Consider the following 12,333-nt stretch of genomic DNA (forward strand, 5'->3'; position numbering starts at 1 on the left):
CTCCCCCAGGGAGGCCCACATGCCCTCCCAGACTGGGCAGTCCCAGACCTCTCAGACTAAAGCCCAGAGAAAAGGACTTCTGACCTCACTGCTTACAATCGACAAGGCACTAGCTTCTCATCGAATCAATATTTGCTTCTGAGGGCCTGGTGTCTGCCTGGGCTAAATTCATACAGAACCGATAGCTTGCTTCTGGTACCCTAGAGTCCCTTTTCCTAGCAATTACCACCATTGCCACATCAAGTACCTCATTAAAAAGTGTTAACACTAGCAGGTGGGGTCAAACCAGCCTTGCTAAGAGTTTTGAAAAATCATTAGGCCACAAAATTCTCTTCTCTCTAGAGCATTTTAGCTGCTTATTTTTAGAGTTTCCAGACTCTGGCTTTTCATCTTAGCATCTCTCTGGCTTTTATTCGTGCTTTTCTCTCTCAGTTGGAAAAAAAAAAACACAACCTCCCTTCTGCCAAATTCTCTGTCTCCCCTACCCAGGGAAGACAAGAGGCAAAGATAGAAGAACAAGGTAGAGAGGGAGCTGTAGATGACAGGGATGGGAGGGGCTTTAAGAGTAACGCAGCCCATCTTCCTCCCTTGACAAGGGAACAAGCAGGCGTCCAGAATGATTCTCAACCTTGCCTTGGGGCCCACAGCTAGTGAGTGGCCCAATGCAAGCTAGAATTCATACCTGTATCATTGCTCAGATAAATGCACTTTATGTGCTCTTGTTCCTCAGGCCAACTGCTTTGGTGCATCCTAGACTAGACATTTCTTTTGAGTTTTAGGCTCAGCACTATAATTTTATGAGGTTACTAGAAACTCCCAGCCAGTGACACATCACCCACTTGGTGAGAGTTGATGAAGCTGTGTGTCACATTTACTGACCACACTAGAAATCCTTGAATGCTTAGTCAAGGACAAAGAAACCTGTGTATGGACCATTCTGGGGGCTATCGCTTCTCAGCAGCCCAACTTAGACAGGGGTGCTTTATTCAGCCTTATCGATTTTGTGCCAAAAAAATCAGGACAGGTTCTAGATAGAGAAGCATTTTCAAATGATTCTGAATTTGTAAGCTAATTGATAGATTAGTCAGTGTCACTTCTGCTTTCCTTTCAGTGTTATGAGCACCAGACTCCCCAGGGAGTTAATTAATTCCAACACACGTCCTCTCCCTTCCCTGGACATACCCTCAGCGAGAGGGGAGTGAGCACGTAGGACTGCAAAGAACAGGAAAAATACCCCCACACTAACATGACGATAGTCCTGTCCTCAGGTCTAGCCTTGGACCTAAAGCTTTGAACTTTTCTCTGCTTCTTTCCAAAGAACCCTTCCGTGCTGTCACTCAACCCCATCCGAGGACCAGAGTCAGGAGGCACCATGGTTACGATCACAGGCCATTACCTTGGAGCTGGGAGCAGCGTGGCAGTCTATCTGGGCAACCAGACCTGCGAGTTCTATGGGTGAGATGCACTTGAAGGCCAGCTAGGTCTGAGACATGTGTATACATGTTCCTGTGTATGTCTGTTCAGAGGCCTGGACTGCCACCTCCATGTGACCTGATAGCTCCTGGGCCCAAACACTGTCCCAACCATTGTTAGAAGTGCAGACCACTTGTCAGTGTATGTCTGATAGATCATGATTTTTAAAGGTAACCGAAAAGGACTCGCACTCCTTGGCTCTCTAGTCACCATAGCATCCACTGAGTTCCCTAAGAGGACTTGGGAAATGTGGAGGCTGAACAGACTACTGTTGTCAGCTATGCTCAGAAGGCCCAGGGCTACTTAGACCCAGAGTAGCTTTGGAAAGAATCCATAGATGAGAAGCCAATTAGTGTAGTGTGACCCGTCTGACAATCTCCTTGCACTATAAACTCTGCCAGAGCAAGCATTGTGTGTTTATCACTGTGTGTGGTCAGTTTTAAGTGGATGCCTTGATTTCTCATGGTCTAGAAAAGTCCAGAAAAGAAGAATTCCTTCATAGTCTATGGAGCCTTGTCCTTGCTTCACATTCTCTATTGGCCCCCTTTAAAGGTGCTCCCTCCCAGCTAGTCTTGGGTCTCAAGTGGGAAAGAGGTGCTGATAGATACTGATGGGGGGGGGGGGGGCACTGGTATCACACAGAACAGAAATGAGCAGCAGACTGATTCATGGGCTGTACCTCTGACCAAAGGAAGTATTTTCAACTAGAGTCAACGGTGCCTATCCTTTTTAATCCTCCCTCTTCGCCCCTATTCAGGAGGTCAATGAATGAGATTGTGTGTGTCTCCCCTCCCTCATCCAACGGCCTGGGCCCAGTTCCGGTTTCTGTGAGTGTTGACAGAGCCCGTGTGGATAACAGCCTGCAGTTTGAGTACATAGATGACCCCCGGGTGCAGCGCATTGAGCCAGAGTGGAGCATCACCAGGTGAGGTGGAGATGGGGAGCTGTGTGACTGGTTGCTGTGTGACAGGGGCTCTGCAACCCAAGGGCGGCTCATGCTAGTGGTGGAGAGGTTCCCCAGAGCAGGTTCAGGGCAACGTTGATCTAACCAGCCTCTGCTTGTTCCCACAAGTGGCCACACACCGCTGACCATCACAGGCTTCAACCTGGATGTCATTCAGGAGCCGAGGATCAGAGTCAAGTTTAACGGCAAAGAATCGGTCAATGTGAGTAACCATTGGTCTGGCCCTACCTCCAAACAGCCTCCTACCCCTGTTTTGCGATGCCAGGAACTGTTGGTTAGGCAGGGAAACACCCGGATACTGGAAAGGGAGGTTGGTGTGAGACTCCGAGCCTGGAAACATGGTCCCAAATAGCTGCTCCTTGCATTGATGCTGATAATTACAGTGTAATTTCTTGTCATGAGATGATAAAGTGAGCATATAAAAGTCCTGGCTTCCGAGCTGATGATACAGCACAAAAGGGCCCCTGCTTTATGGTAATGTTCACGTTGAGGCCAAAGGGGAAGAAGTGTGGAAGGTGGAAGGGGACTCTGGCTCCACATTTCTGGACTAGAAGCAGGACTCCACCATCTATTAGCTGCACATCCATGATCAAGTCACTTGACCTCTCTGATCCTGTGTTGCTCAGCTGTAGATGTAATGATAAGACCTGTCTTACTTGTCTAGCTCATGGCCAGCAGGTATTTGGTCAATATTAGTCATTGCATACAGATAATTCTGGCACAGTTGCTAAGATAATCAGATGGACCATTTTACTATACACCTCTTTACAGGGCCTAGCCATGTAATTAAAATTTTTCCCACTATGGATTTTTGTGATTGTTATTCTTTTTTTAAAAAAAGAAGATATTTTCTTATTTTGAAAAAGCAGAATGTCCGATATATTATTATAAAGTTTTCAGTTTGTTCTGGAGCTCCGTCGCAGTCTTTTTAGTCAATATTTTCTGAAACATTATTGTATTCATAATTACAGTCCAGGAGCTGCTGTTAATGGCCATTATTTCTCATATGGATTACTAGCATTACTGCTCCAACCTTCAAGGGGTTGGCAAGGCTAAGATGGAGATGCAAAAGATGGTGTTGGGTCTCTCCTTTTATCCCTGAGACATATTCCCAGTGTACTGAGAGACTCCCTTTAGAACTTTCTAGCACAATATGATAGAGTGCTAGAAGGCTGGACCTGGAAAGCACTCAGGGCTTGCCTACTGCAACTCCCACTTACTGCAGAGCTGAGTGAACTTAAGGCCAGAAAGGATGAATGACCAGTCCCCAGTGGTAAAGGTGACTTGTGTCAGGACCATACCAGCTCTAAGGCCTCGAGGCTCTTCCTAACTAGACTGTATGAAATGCTGTTGGGCCTGACTTACCTATCATGCCAGAGAGATAGCAGCACCTGTACCCACCATGGCTACCATCCTTTGGGCTAGGTGAACGCATACCTTTTCTTCCAGGTCAGAGCTTGGTCCATGGGGAAAGCTAGAGCCCCGTTCCATTCTATTCCATCCCTCCTAGTAGTTCAATGTTCCCAGGAGCTCATACAGCTGCCAAACCCCAGAGCCCCGAGGAAGAAGTGAGGGAATAGAATAGGAACAGTGAATGCCCATGCAGAATGGGCAAACCATCTCTCCCCCAAGAAAAGCAGGTACATGTTTTAAAGTACAGGTTTTATTATTAGTCAGACATGGCAAGGCCAAAGACAGTTTGATGTACGCACAGATCAGAGCCCACGGGGCCACACGGGAAAGCTGTAAGTCTGCCAGGAGACAGAGGAGAAGACAAGTGTGGTGTCAACGGGAAGGAGCAGGTGCAGCAGGATCTGTAGACTATGGAATGGCAAGTCGGCGTCATTTCAGCTAGTCATATCAACATCTAAAATGTCAGGTCTGCCCCTAGTTGTTCTTCTCTGGGGCCTGGAGTGATTATTAGGGCCTGTGGACCAGGACTGGAGTGTGAAAGGGGGCGCTTGGGGTTTGGACTGAGTCTGGCGTTTTGCCCAGGGGAGCCAGTCAGCAGGCCCCAGATGTGAGAACACCACTGTGCAGGAGATAAAAGGCAAAATAAATACCACACATGACTAACAAGGGTGACTCCCAAGGGCTCCAGCTCGCTCCTTGGGAAGCCACAGGGAGAGAAGCCAGGGCAGGGACGCCTCCTGGTACCTGACATCCTGAAAGAAGGCTCGGGGCCAGGACTCCTTTCCTTGAGACCCCCCAGTACCCATCATCTCCTCCCTGGCTGCCCCCAGCTCCATACACATGATCACAACATGTCAGGAAACTAAGATGTGAGTCCACTTTCTGGAGCACTGGGCTGGGGTCGGGAGGGACGGACGTGACAAGCTTCCACAGAGAACTGCCTAGAATGGACAAGCTGACAGGTCTGGAGGAAAGCCCTGGAGGAGTTCACTGTCCCTCAGGCTTGATCCCACTGTGGAAAGCTCTTAACCACTGTCTTGGGCCTCTTCTTGTGGAACAGTGGCAAGGAAGCATTTGGTCCCAGTTGTCCCATGTGAGCCCCAGCCCATCTTTGGGGTCCCATCTGGGGCCATCATCTACCTTGGGTTCCAAAGCCACCGACTTGGATGTAGAGGAGAGCCAAGCCACCAAATCCAAATGAATATCTGGCAAATGGAGTATGACGCAGCACAGAACAGGAAGCACGCAGAGACCTCTTGGTTAAAAAATGATTTTCTTAGGACTGGAATGTAGCTCAATAACATAGCACTTTCCTAGCGAATGCAATATCCTGGGTTTGATTCCCCAGTACCAAAAAGAAAAAGACAAAGAACGGATTTATCTATTCACATAGCTATCCCTGGACTAAAAACCTGGGAGGAGCAGGGGCATGGCAGATACACAGAGGCTGGAGATCCATCTCATCAACCTTACCTTGCTTTTCCTGTGCCTCAGTGTCCCAGACTGTACCATGAAAGAGACATTTAGTTGGGAAGGGGCTGCTGATATGTGTCATACAAGGGGTAGGGACAGATACTGACTCCAGCTGTGGTGGGAATGGTATAGTGTGAGCTGTTTGTTCAAACTCTTTGCATCCCTTCCAGCCAGGGAGCGTTGACTTAGACTATGAAGCTCTGATAGAACCTCTAGACAAGTGTCAGCTATTTGGCAGTTTCACACCCAATCTTCTTCCTGAACACGAAGCCCTCGTGTGTGCTTGTTGGCTAGACACACACACACACACACACACACACACACACACACACACACACACACTTAGCAGGCACTTGCGAGGACCAAGTTCTCAGAGCTCTCTGAGCTCCCTTGGCCGTCAGTTCCTGTTCTGTCTCAGCTTCCAGAACCCAAACTTGGTGGTGCTGAGTGAAAGCCAGTAGGTGAGGGAGCAGGCGGGCGAGTTTCCTTCCCCAGCCACATGTGGTCCTTTAGTGGTTACTTCCGTCTGGCTGCCACCTTGGGGAGCCCCAGAACTAAACCACCGGAGGAGAAATGGCCTAGATTTTGCTAAACTGGGGGCCCACCCAGCTAGAATGTTAAATGGCACACCGCAAGAGAGAGAAGAAAAAAGATATTGTAAACCCAGTGCCGATTCCAAGGTGTGAGCTGCTCCAGTGTAGGATTAAGGGATATGTGGCTAGAGAAAAGAGAGTGGCTCTGAGTAAGATGTGGCATGTGCTAGATTATCCTGTTTGCATGTCAATAAGCATCAATTACACATCTACTAGGCACTAGCAAGAGTGCTTCTCTCCCACATCCTTTACACACTACACACACACACTGACACTTACGTATACTCTCCCTGGAGGAAAGAACCAATGTTTCCCATCCATTCATTCATCTCACAGTGCCGTGTCTCTATGGTGTCCCAGGGCCTCTGCTGGGTCTGTTTTATTGGGTAATTTGTAGTCTACCCCTTGCCACTGTGACTATTTCAGCCCATAGCCCAGCACAAACTAGGTGCTCCAACAGTGTTCCATGTCAATGCATGCATGAATGAATGGAGGGGGCTTAAATGCACCTCCCACCTCCGAACAATGTCCCGACCCGTTTTCTTAAGCATCCCACATACAATTAAACAAGCAAGTAACCCCAGTGACAATCAGGAAAATCAAGCTGAGGGTAGCTGAGGACAGTGTGCCCTGCCTCTGCTCTCCTCCCCGTCCCAGGGCCTGCCATTCTGATGCTGTTTTCTGGGTTTCTTAGGTGTGTAAAGTGGTGAACACAACTACCCTGACCTGCCTGGCACCCTCTCTCACCACCGACTACCGCCCAGGCCTAGACGCCGTGGAGAGGCCAGATGAATTTGGGTTTCTCTTTAACAACGTCCAGTCCTTGCTCATTTACAATGACACCAAGTTCATCTACTACCCCAACCCCACGTTTGAGCTGCTCAGCCCTACTGGAGTCTTGGATCAGAAGCCGGGGTCACCCATCATCCTAAAGGTAGGCCATGTGCAGGGAGCAGTTCCCAGCCCAGGCAATGAGGGCACAGGACACCCCCACCACGCCCACTCCTGGGTCGTCTGCTTCTTCTGTCTGCACATGTAGACCCCCCAAACCTGCTCTCTCATGACCCACAGAGCTTCGTTACGGGCCGTCAGGCACCGATGGGACTTTTAGCCCTTGAGATTCTCAAATGAATACCTTGAAATGTCTTTTTTTCTTGAGCACTGGGAGACTGAGATCGGGAGTGGCTTGGGAGCAGACCTTCCATTTCACAGGCCATTTCCTTGGTCATGTAACCACACACGAGGTCTTTCGGGATCACATGTCCAAAAGTTTGGTAGCTGCACCATTTTGACTTGTACCCACTGTAGCTTCCTCCCCAGGTTGTTTTCTTGGATAGTGTTTTGTCTCTCCCGCCTCTTTTCTGCTTTCTTTCGTGTCTGCACAGGCATGCGTGTGTGTATGCATGTGCCAGTACTCGAGCAGAGGCTCCGTCCCTGAGCTTTTGTGAGCAAGGCTAGAGCTCTACCACTTGAGCAACAGTTCTACTTCTAGCTTTTTCTTTTGCTGTTTAATTGAAGATAAGAGAGTTATGAACTTTCCTGCCTGGGCTGGCTTCAAACTATGCTCCTCAGATCTCAGCCTCCTGAGTAGGTAGGATTACGGGAACGAGCCACTGGCACCTGGCATCTTTGCTTTCTTCTTTACATCCATTCCCTCTTCTCTCTCTTTGCCCCCTTTCTAAACTGTAGCTGACCACTAGGAGGCCCCTCCAAAACCTTTGTGGAGGGGGGGGTCTTTCCTTGGTTTTCCCATCGCTGCCCTTCCCCTGCCTCCTTTTAATCTCTATTTAACAAGGCAATTAACTTCTGCGGGCACATGCCAGTTCTTCTTCTTAAGATTACCATTCTCTACAGGGCAAAAACCTCTGCCCTCCAGCCTCTGGAGGGGCCAAACTCAACTACACGGTGCTGATCGGAGAAACCCCTTGCGCTGTCACCGTGTCCGAGACGCAGCTCCTGTGCGAACCTCCCAACCTCACAGGGCAGCACAAGGTCATGGTGAGTGAGCTTTCTCCCTCCGCCCTCACCCCTCCCCGCCTCCCCGCGCACGCGCAGCTCCGTCTCCCAACTCACGCCCTCTGTGCCTCCACATCTCCACGTCCTGTGGAAGTCTCTCGGTGTGCATATCTGCCGTGTGTGTGTGTGTGTGTGTGTGTGTGTGTGTGTGTGTGTGCTTGCTTGTCTGCCGTGTCCTCCCTGACACCGTGAGGCTCTGACGGCCTGCCCCGGCTCTACACCCGTGTGCCTCTGTGTGTGTGTGTGTGATGCGCAGGTTCACGTGGGCGGGATGGTGTTCTCCCCTGGCTCCGTCAGTGTCATCTCAGACAGCTTGCTGACCCTGCCGGCCATCGTCAGCATCGCGGCGGGCGGCAGCCTTCTGCTCATCATCGTCATCATCGTCCTCATCGCCTACAAGCGCAAGTCCCGGGAAAACGACCTGACACTCAAGCGACTCCAAATGCAGATGGACAACCTGGAGTCGCGCGTGGCCCTGGAGTGTAAGGAGGGTGAGTGCACACGCGCCCTTTCCAGCCCCATCTTGCTTCACCAGCCTTACCCCTCTCCTCCTTGCTCCTCCCGCTGCAAGTCTTTCTATCCCACTGGGACTTGCGGGTTTTTTCCAGAAACTTCTCTTGCTCCCAGGACCAAAGAAAGCCTTTGTAGCATGCCCGTGGCGAGGGACCCAGGTCCACTTACATTGTTCTACTACCCCAGCCTGATTCAACTCACAAGCTGGCAGTTCTGTTCTAGGCCACTGTGGCCCCAGTGTGGGTCAGAGCCTGCCTCGCTCCTTCTCTCGGACTGGACTGCGTCCTCCAAATAGCAACGTCCTGCTGCTGACCTTTGCAGAGGCTTCTTTGCCATGTAGGGGAGCAGCAGCACAGAAAGCAGAGAGCACCCCTCTTCCCTCCCCACCCAATATCTCCCCCCCCCGCCCCCAGTGCTTGTTTTCTATCAGTGCCCCGGGCTGGGCTGCACCCTCTGAAGGCCTCGGCTGCCCATGGCCTTGGCCGTGAGACATGCACAGGAGTGGAGATTGTGTTTTCTCCCATCTTCCCACGCAGCCACAGCCACGAGGTGACGAGGGTACCTGGCATTCTCTCGGGCTGAGGGACCTGGCAGGCTCTCTGGGAAAACATCTCAATTAGGAATCAAAACATTTCTCCTTTTACTACAAATGGCATTCTGGGAAACCAGCCCTGTGCCGGATGACAGGGAAGAGCTGGGCGGGGGAACACGGGCCCAGGCTCCTTCCGGCACCAGCCTGCAGGGCGTGGGTTACCTGGAAGACAGGCCTGCCCCGAGGGTGTGACCTCGGTGGCCCTTTCCTGCCTGTTGGCTGAGCATTTGGTAGCCAGGGCTCCCCAAAGCTTTTATATCTTAATTTATTTTCTGGCTTGGGAAAAGCCAGCAATTTCCCCGTTCTAGTCTTTTCTGGAGCCCCTTGTCTAAACCACTTTGTTTTTCCCCCAGCCTCTAGCACCTCCAGGATCTTTACTGAATGGCCTAAGTCATGGTGTTCTCTTTTCTTCCTTTTAGCTATGCTTACACTATGTACAAAGATGATTTTTTTTTTAATGCTGAGAGGCATAGAAATTCCTACAAAAGCTGGACACCAGTGGCTCACGCCTGTCATCCTATCTACTCAGGAGGCTGAGATCTGAGGATCACAGTCTAAAGCCAGCCCAGGCTGAAAAGTCCCCATGAGACTTATCGCCAATTAACCACCAGAAAACTGGAAGTAACACTGTGGATCTAAGTGGTAGGGTACTGGCCTTCAGCAAAAGAGATCAGGGATAGCAGCCAGGCCCTGAGTTCAAGCCTCATGACTGACAAAAAAAATAATAAATTCATATAAAAATCGCCCATGTCCTCACCACTTAAGAAAGGCAACGTGTTAGCTTTCTATCACCATAACCAATACCTGAGTTAATCAACCTGTGAAGAGGAAAGGTTGATGCCGGCTCACAGTTGTGGAGGCACTGTTTGTTTGGAGGCACTGTGTTGGCACTGTTGCTCTCAGAATTATGAGCAAGGCAGCACAGCGTGGTTGGAGCAGGTGACTGAGCAAAACCCTTTCCCTTTCACTAGCACAGCCTCACCTAAATACCTCCCACGAGGCCCCGCCTCTTAAAGGTTCCACTGCCTCCTAATAGCATCAAGCCAGGAAGCATGCCTGTAACACACAGGCCTTTGGGATACTTAAAATACAAGCTGTAGCAGGCAGCCTAGGAATCTCTCTCCCCAGACACACTCTTCTACCCTCACCACCTCTATACCCTAGGTTCCTCTCCTTCACAAACATCTCCCCCAACTGGAGTACCCCCTAAGCCTCCCTGTCTCTGCTCACTTCTCATAGCTTTCGCTGAGCTCCAGACGGACATCAATGAGCTAACCAGTGACCTAGACCGCTCAGGAATCCCCTACCTGGACTATCGCACCTATGCTATGCGAGTCCTGTTTCCAGGCATCGAGGACCATCCTGTCCTGCGTGAGCTGGAGGTAATGCCTGTCTCCCACATACCCACATACCACCCCACTACCCCAGCCCCCACCCCCACAGAGACACAGGCCAGGGTTTCCTAAGAATTCCAGGTGGGACCCAACAGCACATAAGTAATGTTAGGAGTCAGAAGGGGCCAACAGGTCAGAACAACATCACAGCTATAAGCTATCAGCAAGATGACAAGCTAAGGAGGCACCCAAGCGTTTGGGGACAATTCCAGAGTAAGGCTTTGGGTTTGTCATGGTTTAAACTAATGGCCGAAATTAATGAAGACCTTGCCTCATTCTAGAAAGAATTGAAAGTGGTTGAAAGAAAGACACGGGGTTCCGTGGGGGTTGTTGATTCATTTGTTGGTTTGTTTTATTCATGAGAAGAAGTCAGGAAAGGGCGATTGTGGGGAGATTGGTAAGCAGAAGGTATGGGATGGGTCATCCCTATTGTACCCTCGTGAGAATCACAGGGTCCCACAGAACCCAGAACCCCCATCCCAGGTCAGGGACGACTGCAGCCTCCCGAGAGCAGCCCTGTGGATGGGACTGGTCATAGCTTCGTGGAGAAGAGTCCATAGCAGGTGTCACCAGCAGCAGGCCCTCTGAGAAACAAGGCCAGGAGGCCAGGAGCCTGTCCTCTGAGGTGTCCCTCCACACTCCAACCCCCCACCCGCAGGTGCAGGGGAATGGGCAGCAGCACGTGGAGAAAGCCCTGAAGCTCTTCGCCCAGCTCATCAACAACAAGGTGTTCCTGCTGACCTTCATCCGCACGCTGGAGCTGCAGCGCAGCTTCTCCATGCGTGACCGGGGCAACGTGGCGTCGCTCATCATGACCGGCCTGCAGGGACGCCTGGAGTACGCCACTGACGTCCTCAAGCAGTTGCTGTCCGACCTCATCGACAAGAACCTGGAGAACAAGAACCACCCCAAGCTGCTGCTCCGGAGGTCTGACCCCTAACTGGAGGGGAGGGCAGGGGTTCTCAGGAGTCAGCCCCAACACAGTCCCTGGACATGGCAAGCCACAGAGTAGTCCCCGTGGTCCTGGGAGACTGCGGTGCCTACAGCCCGCCAAAGGTGATGGACCAGCACAGGCCCAGGCTTGGAACTCAGCTTGAACCCTAGCCCCACCACCTGCTAAGCCCTGTGATCTTGGGCAAGTCACACGACCTCTCTGATGTTTCGTTTCCTTTAGTTGCCTCTAGAACTGTGTGATCCAGCCTGATGACTACTGGCTTCTATGGTGTTATTACCCAAAAACAACCATGTGGAAACTTTCATTCCTTTATCACGCTGGCCACATCCCAAGCACTTAGTCAACTACCACCTGTGGCTAGTGATGGCCCTATCGGCTAGCACAGGAAGAGATCCTTTCCATCGTGGTCCTGTGGGATGGGACCGGGCTGGGGAGATGAGTTAGCTTGTGTGCCCACTTCCTGGATTGGAGTGACCAGCCTTCTCACCTGCCCCAGTGGCCATTTTCCCCGACAGTGGAAAGACAAAAGAGACACGGCATTCCTTGAGCTCACCCTCACAAGAGGTCGTGGAGAGCTGAGTATAGCTCCACAGCTCCTCTGGGCAGCCAGGGTTGAAATGTACCACCTCCATCCACCACCCTTCCTCCCTCCTTAGCCCTCTGTTCCTGAGGTCTCAGGCTTACAGGCCCACGTGGGGGTGAGGCCAGAGGAAGAAAGGCTTTGCTTTAGGAGCTCTGAACCCCCATCCTGCCAATCGGAGCATTAGAAACTCTCATTAAGAACTGTTGTATTTAAATTAGAGCTAATCTCAGACACAATGCAGAGAGAGGGTGCTGGGAGGGCCCCCAGGGAGAAAGCTACAATTTCTTCTGCCACTGTCACTTTCTCCCAGGCCCACATTGCCACACAACCCTGGCAAATGCCTGGGATTTACTACAACCAGAGG

The 12,333-nt window shown here is 51.0% G+C and overlaps 1 protein-coding gene across 1 annotated transcript in view; it reads left to right on the plus strand.

Annotated features, from left to right (window-relative positions):
* Positions 1-12,333, plus strand: part of Plxna2 (plexin A2) — a 215,825-nt gene that overhangs the window by 185,706 nt on the left and 17,786 nt on the right. The window contains exons 17-24 of the mRNA XM_048356959.1: positions 1,319-1,455; positions 2,231-2,398; positions 2,546-2,639; positions 6,611-6,850; positions 7,771-7,914; positions 8,189-8,423; positions 10,277-10,419; positions 11,090-11,358. Of these exons, the coding sequence (XP_048212916.1) occupies positions 1,319-1,455; positions 2,231-2,398; positions 2,546-2,639; positions 6,611-6,850; positions 7,771-7,914; positions 8,189-8,423; positions 10,277-10,419; positions 11,090-11,358 (1,430 nt within the window). The remainder of the gene's footprint in view (positions 1-1,318; positions 1,456-2,230; positions 2,399-2,545; positions 2,640-6,610; positions 6,851-7,770; positions 7,915-8,188; positions 8,424-10,276; positions 10,420-11,089; positions 11,359-12,333) is intronic.

This window comes from Perognathus longimembris, chromosome 11 (assembly GCF_023159225.1).
Source record: "Perognathus longimembris pacificus isolate PPM17 chromosome 11, ASM2315922v1, whole genome shotgun sequence".
Lineage (NCBI taxonomy): Eukaryota > Metazoa > Chordata > Mammalia > Rodentia > Heteromyidae > Perognathus > Perognathus longimembris.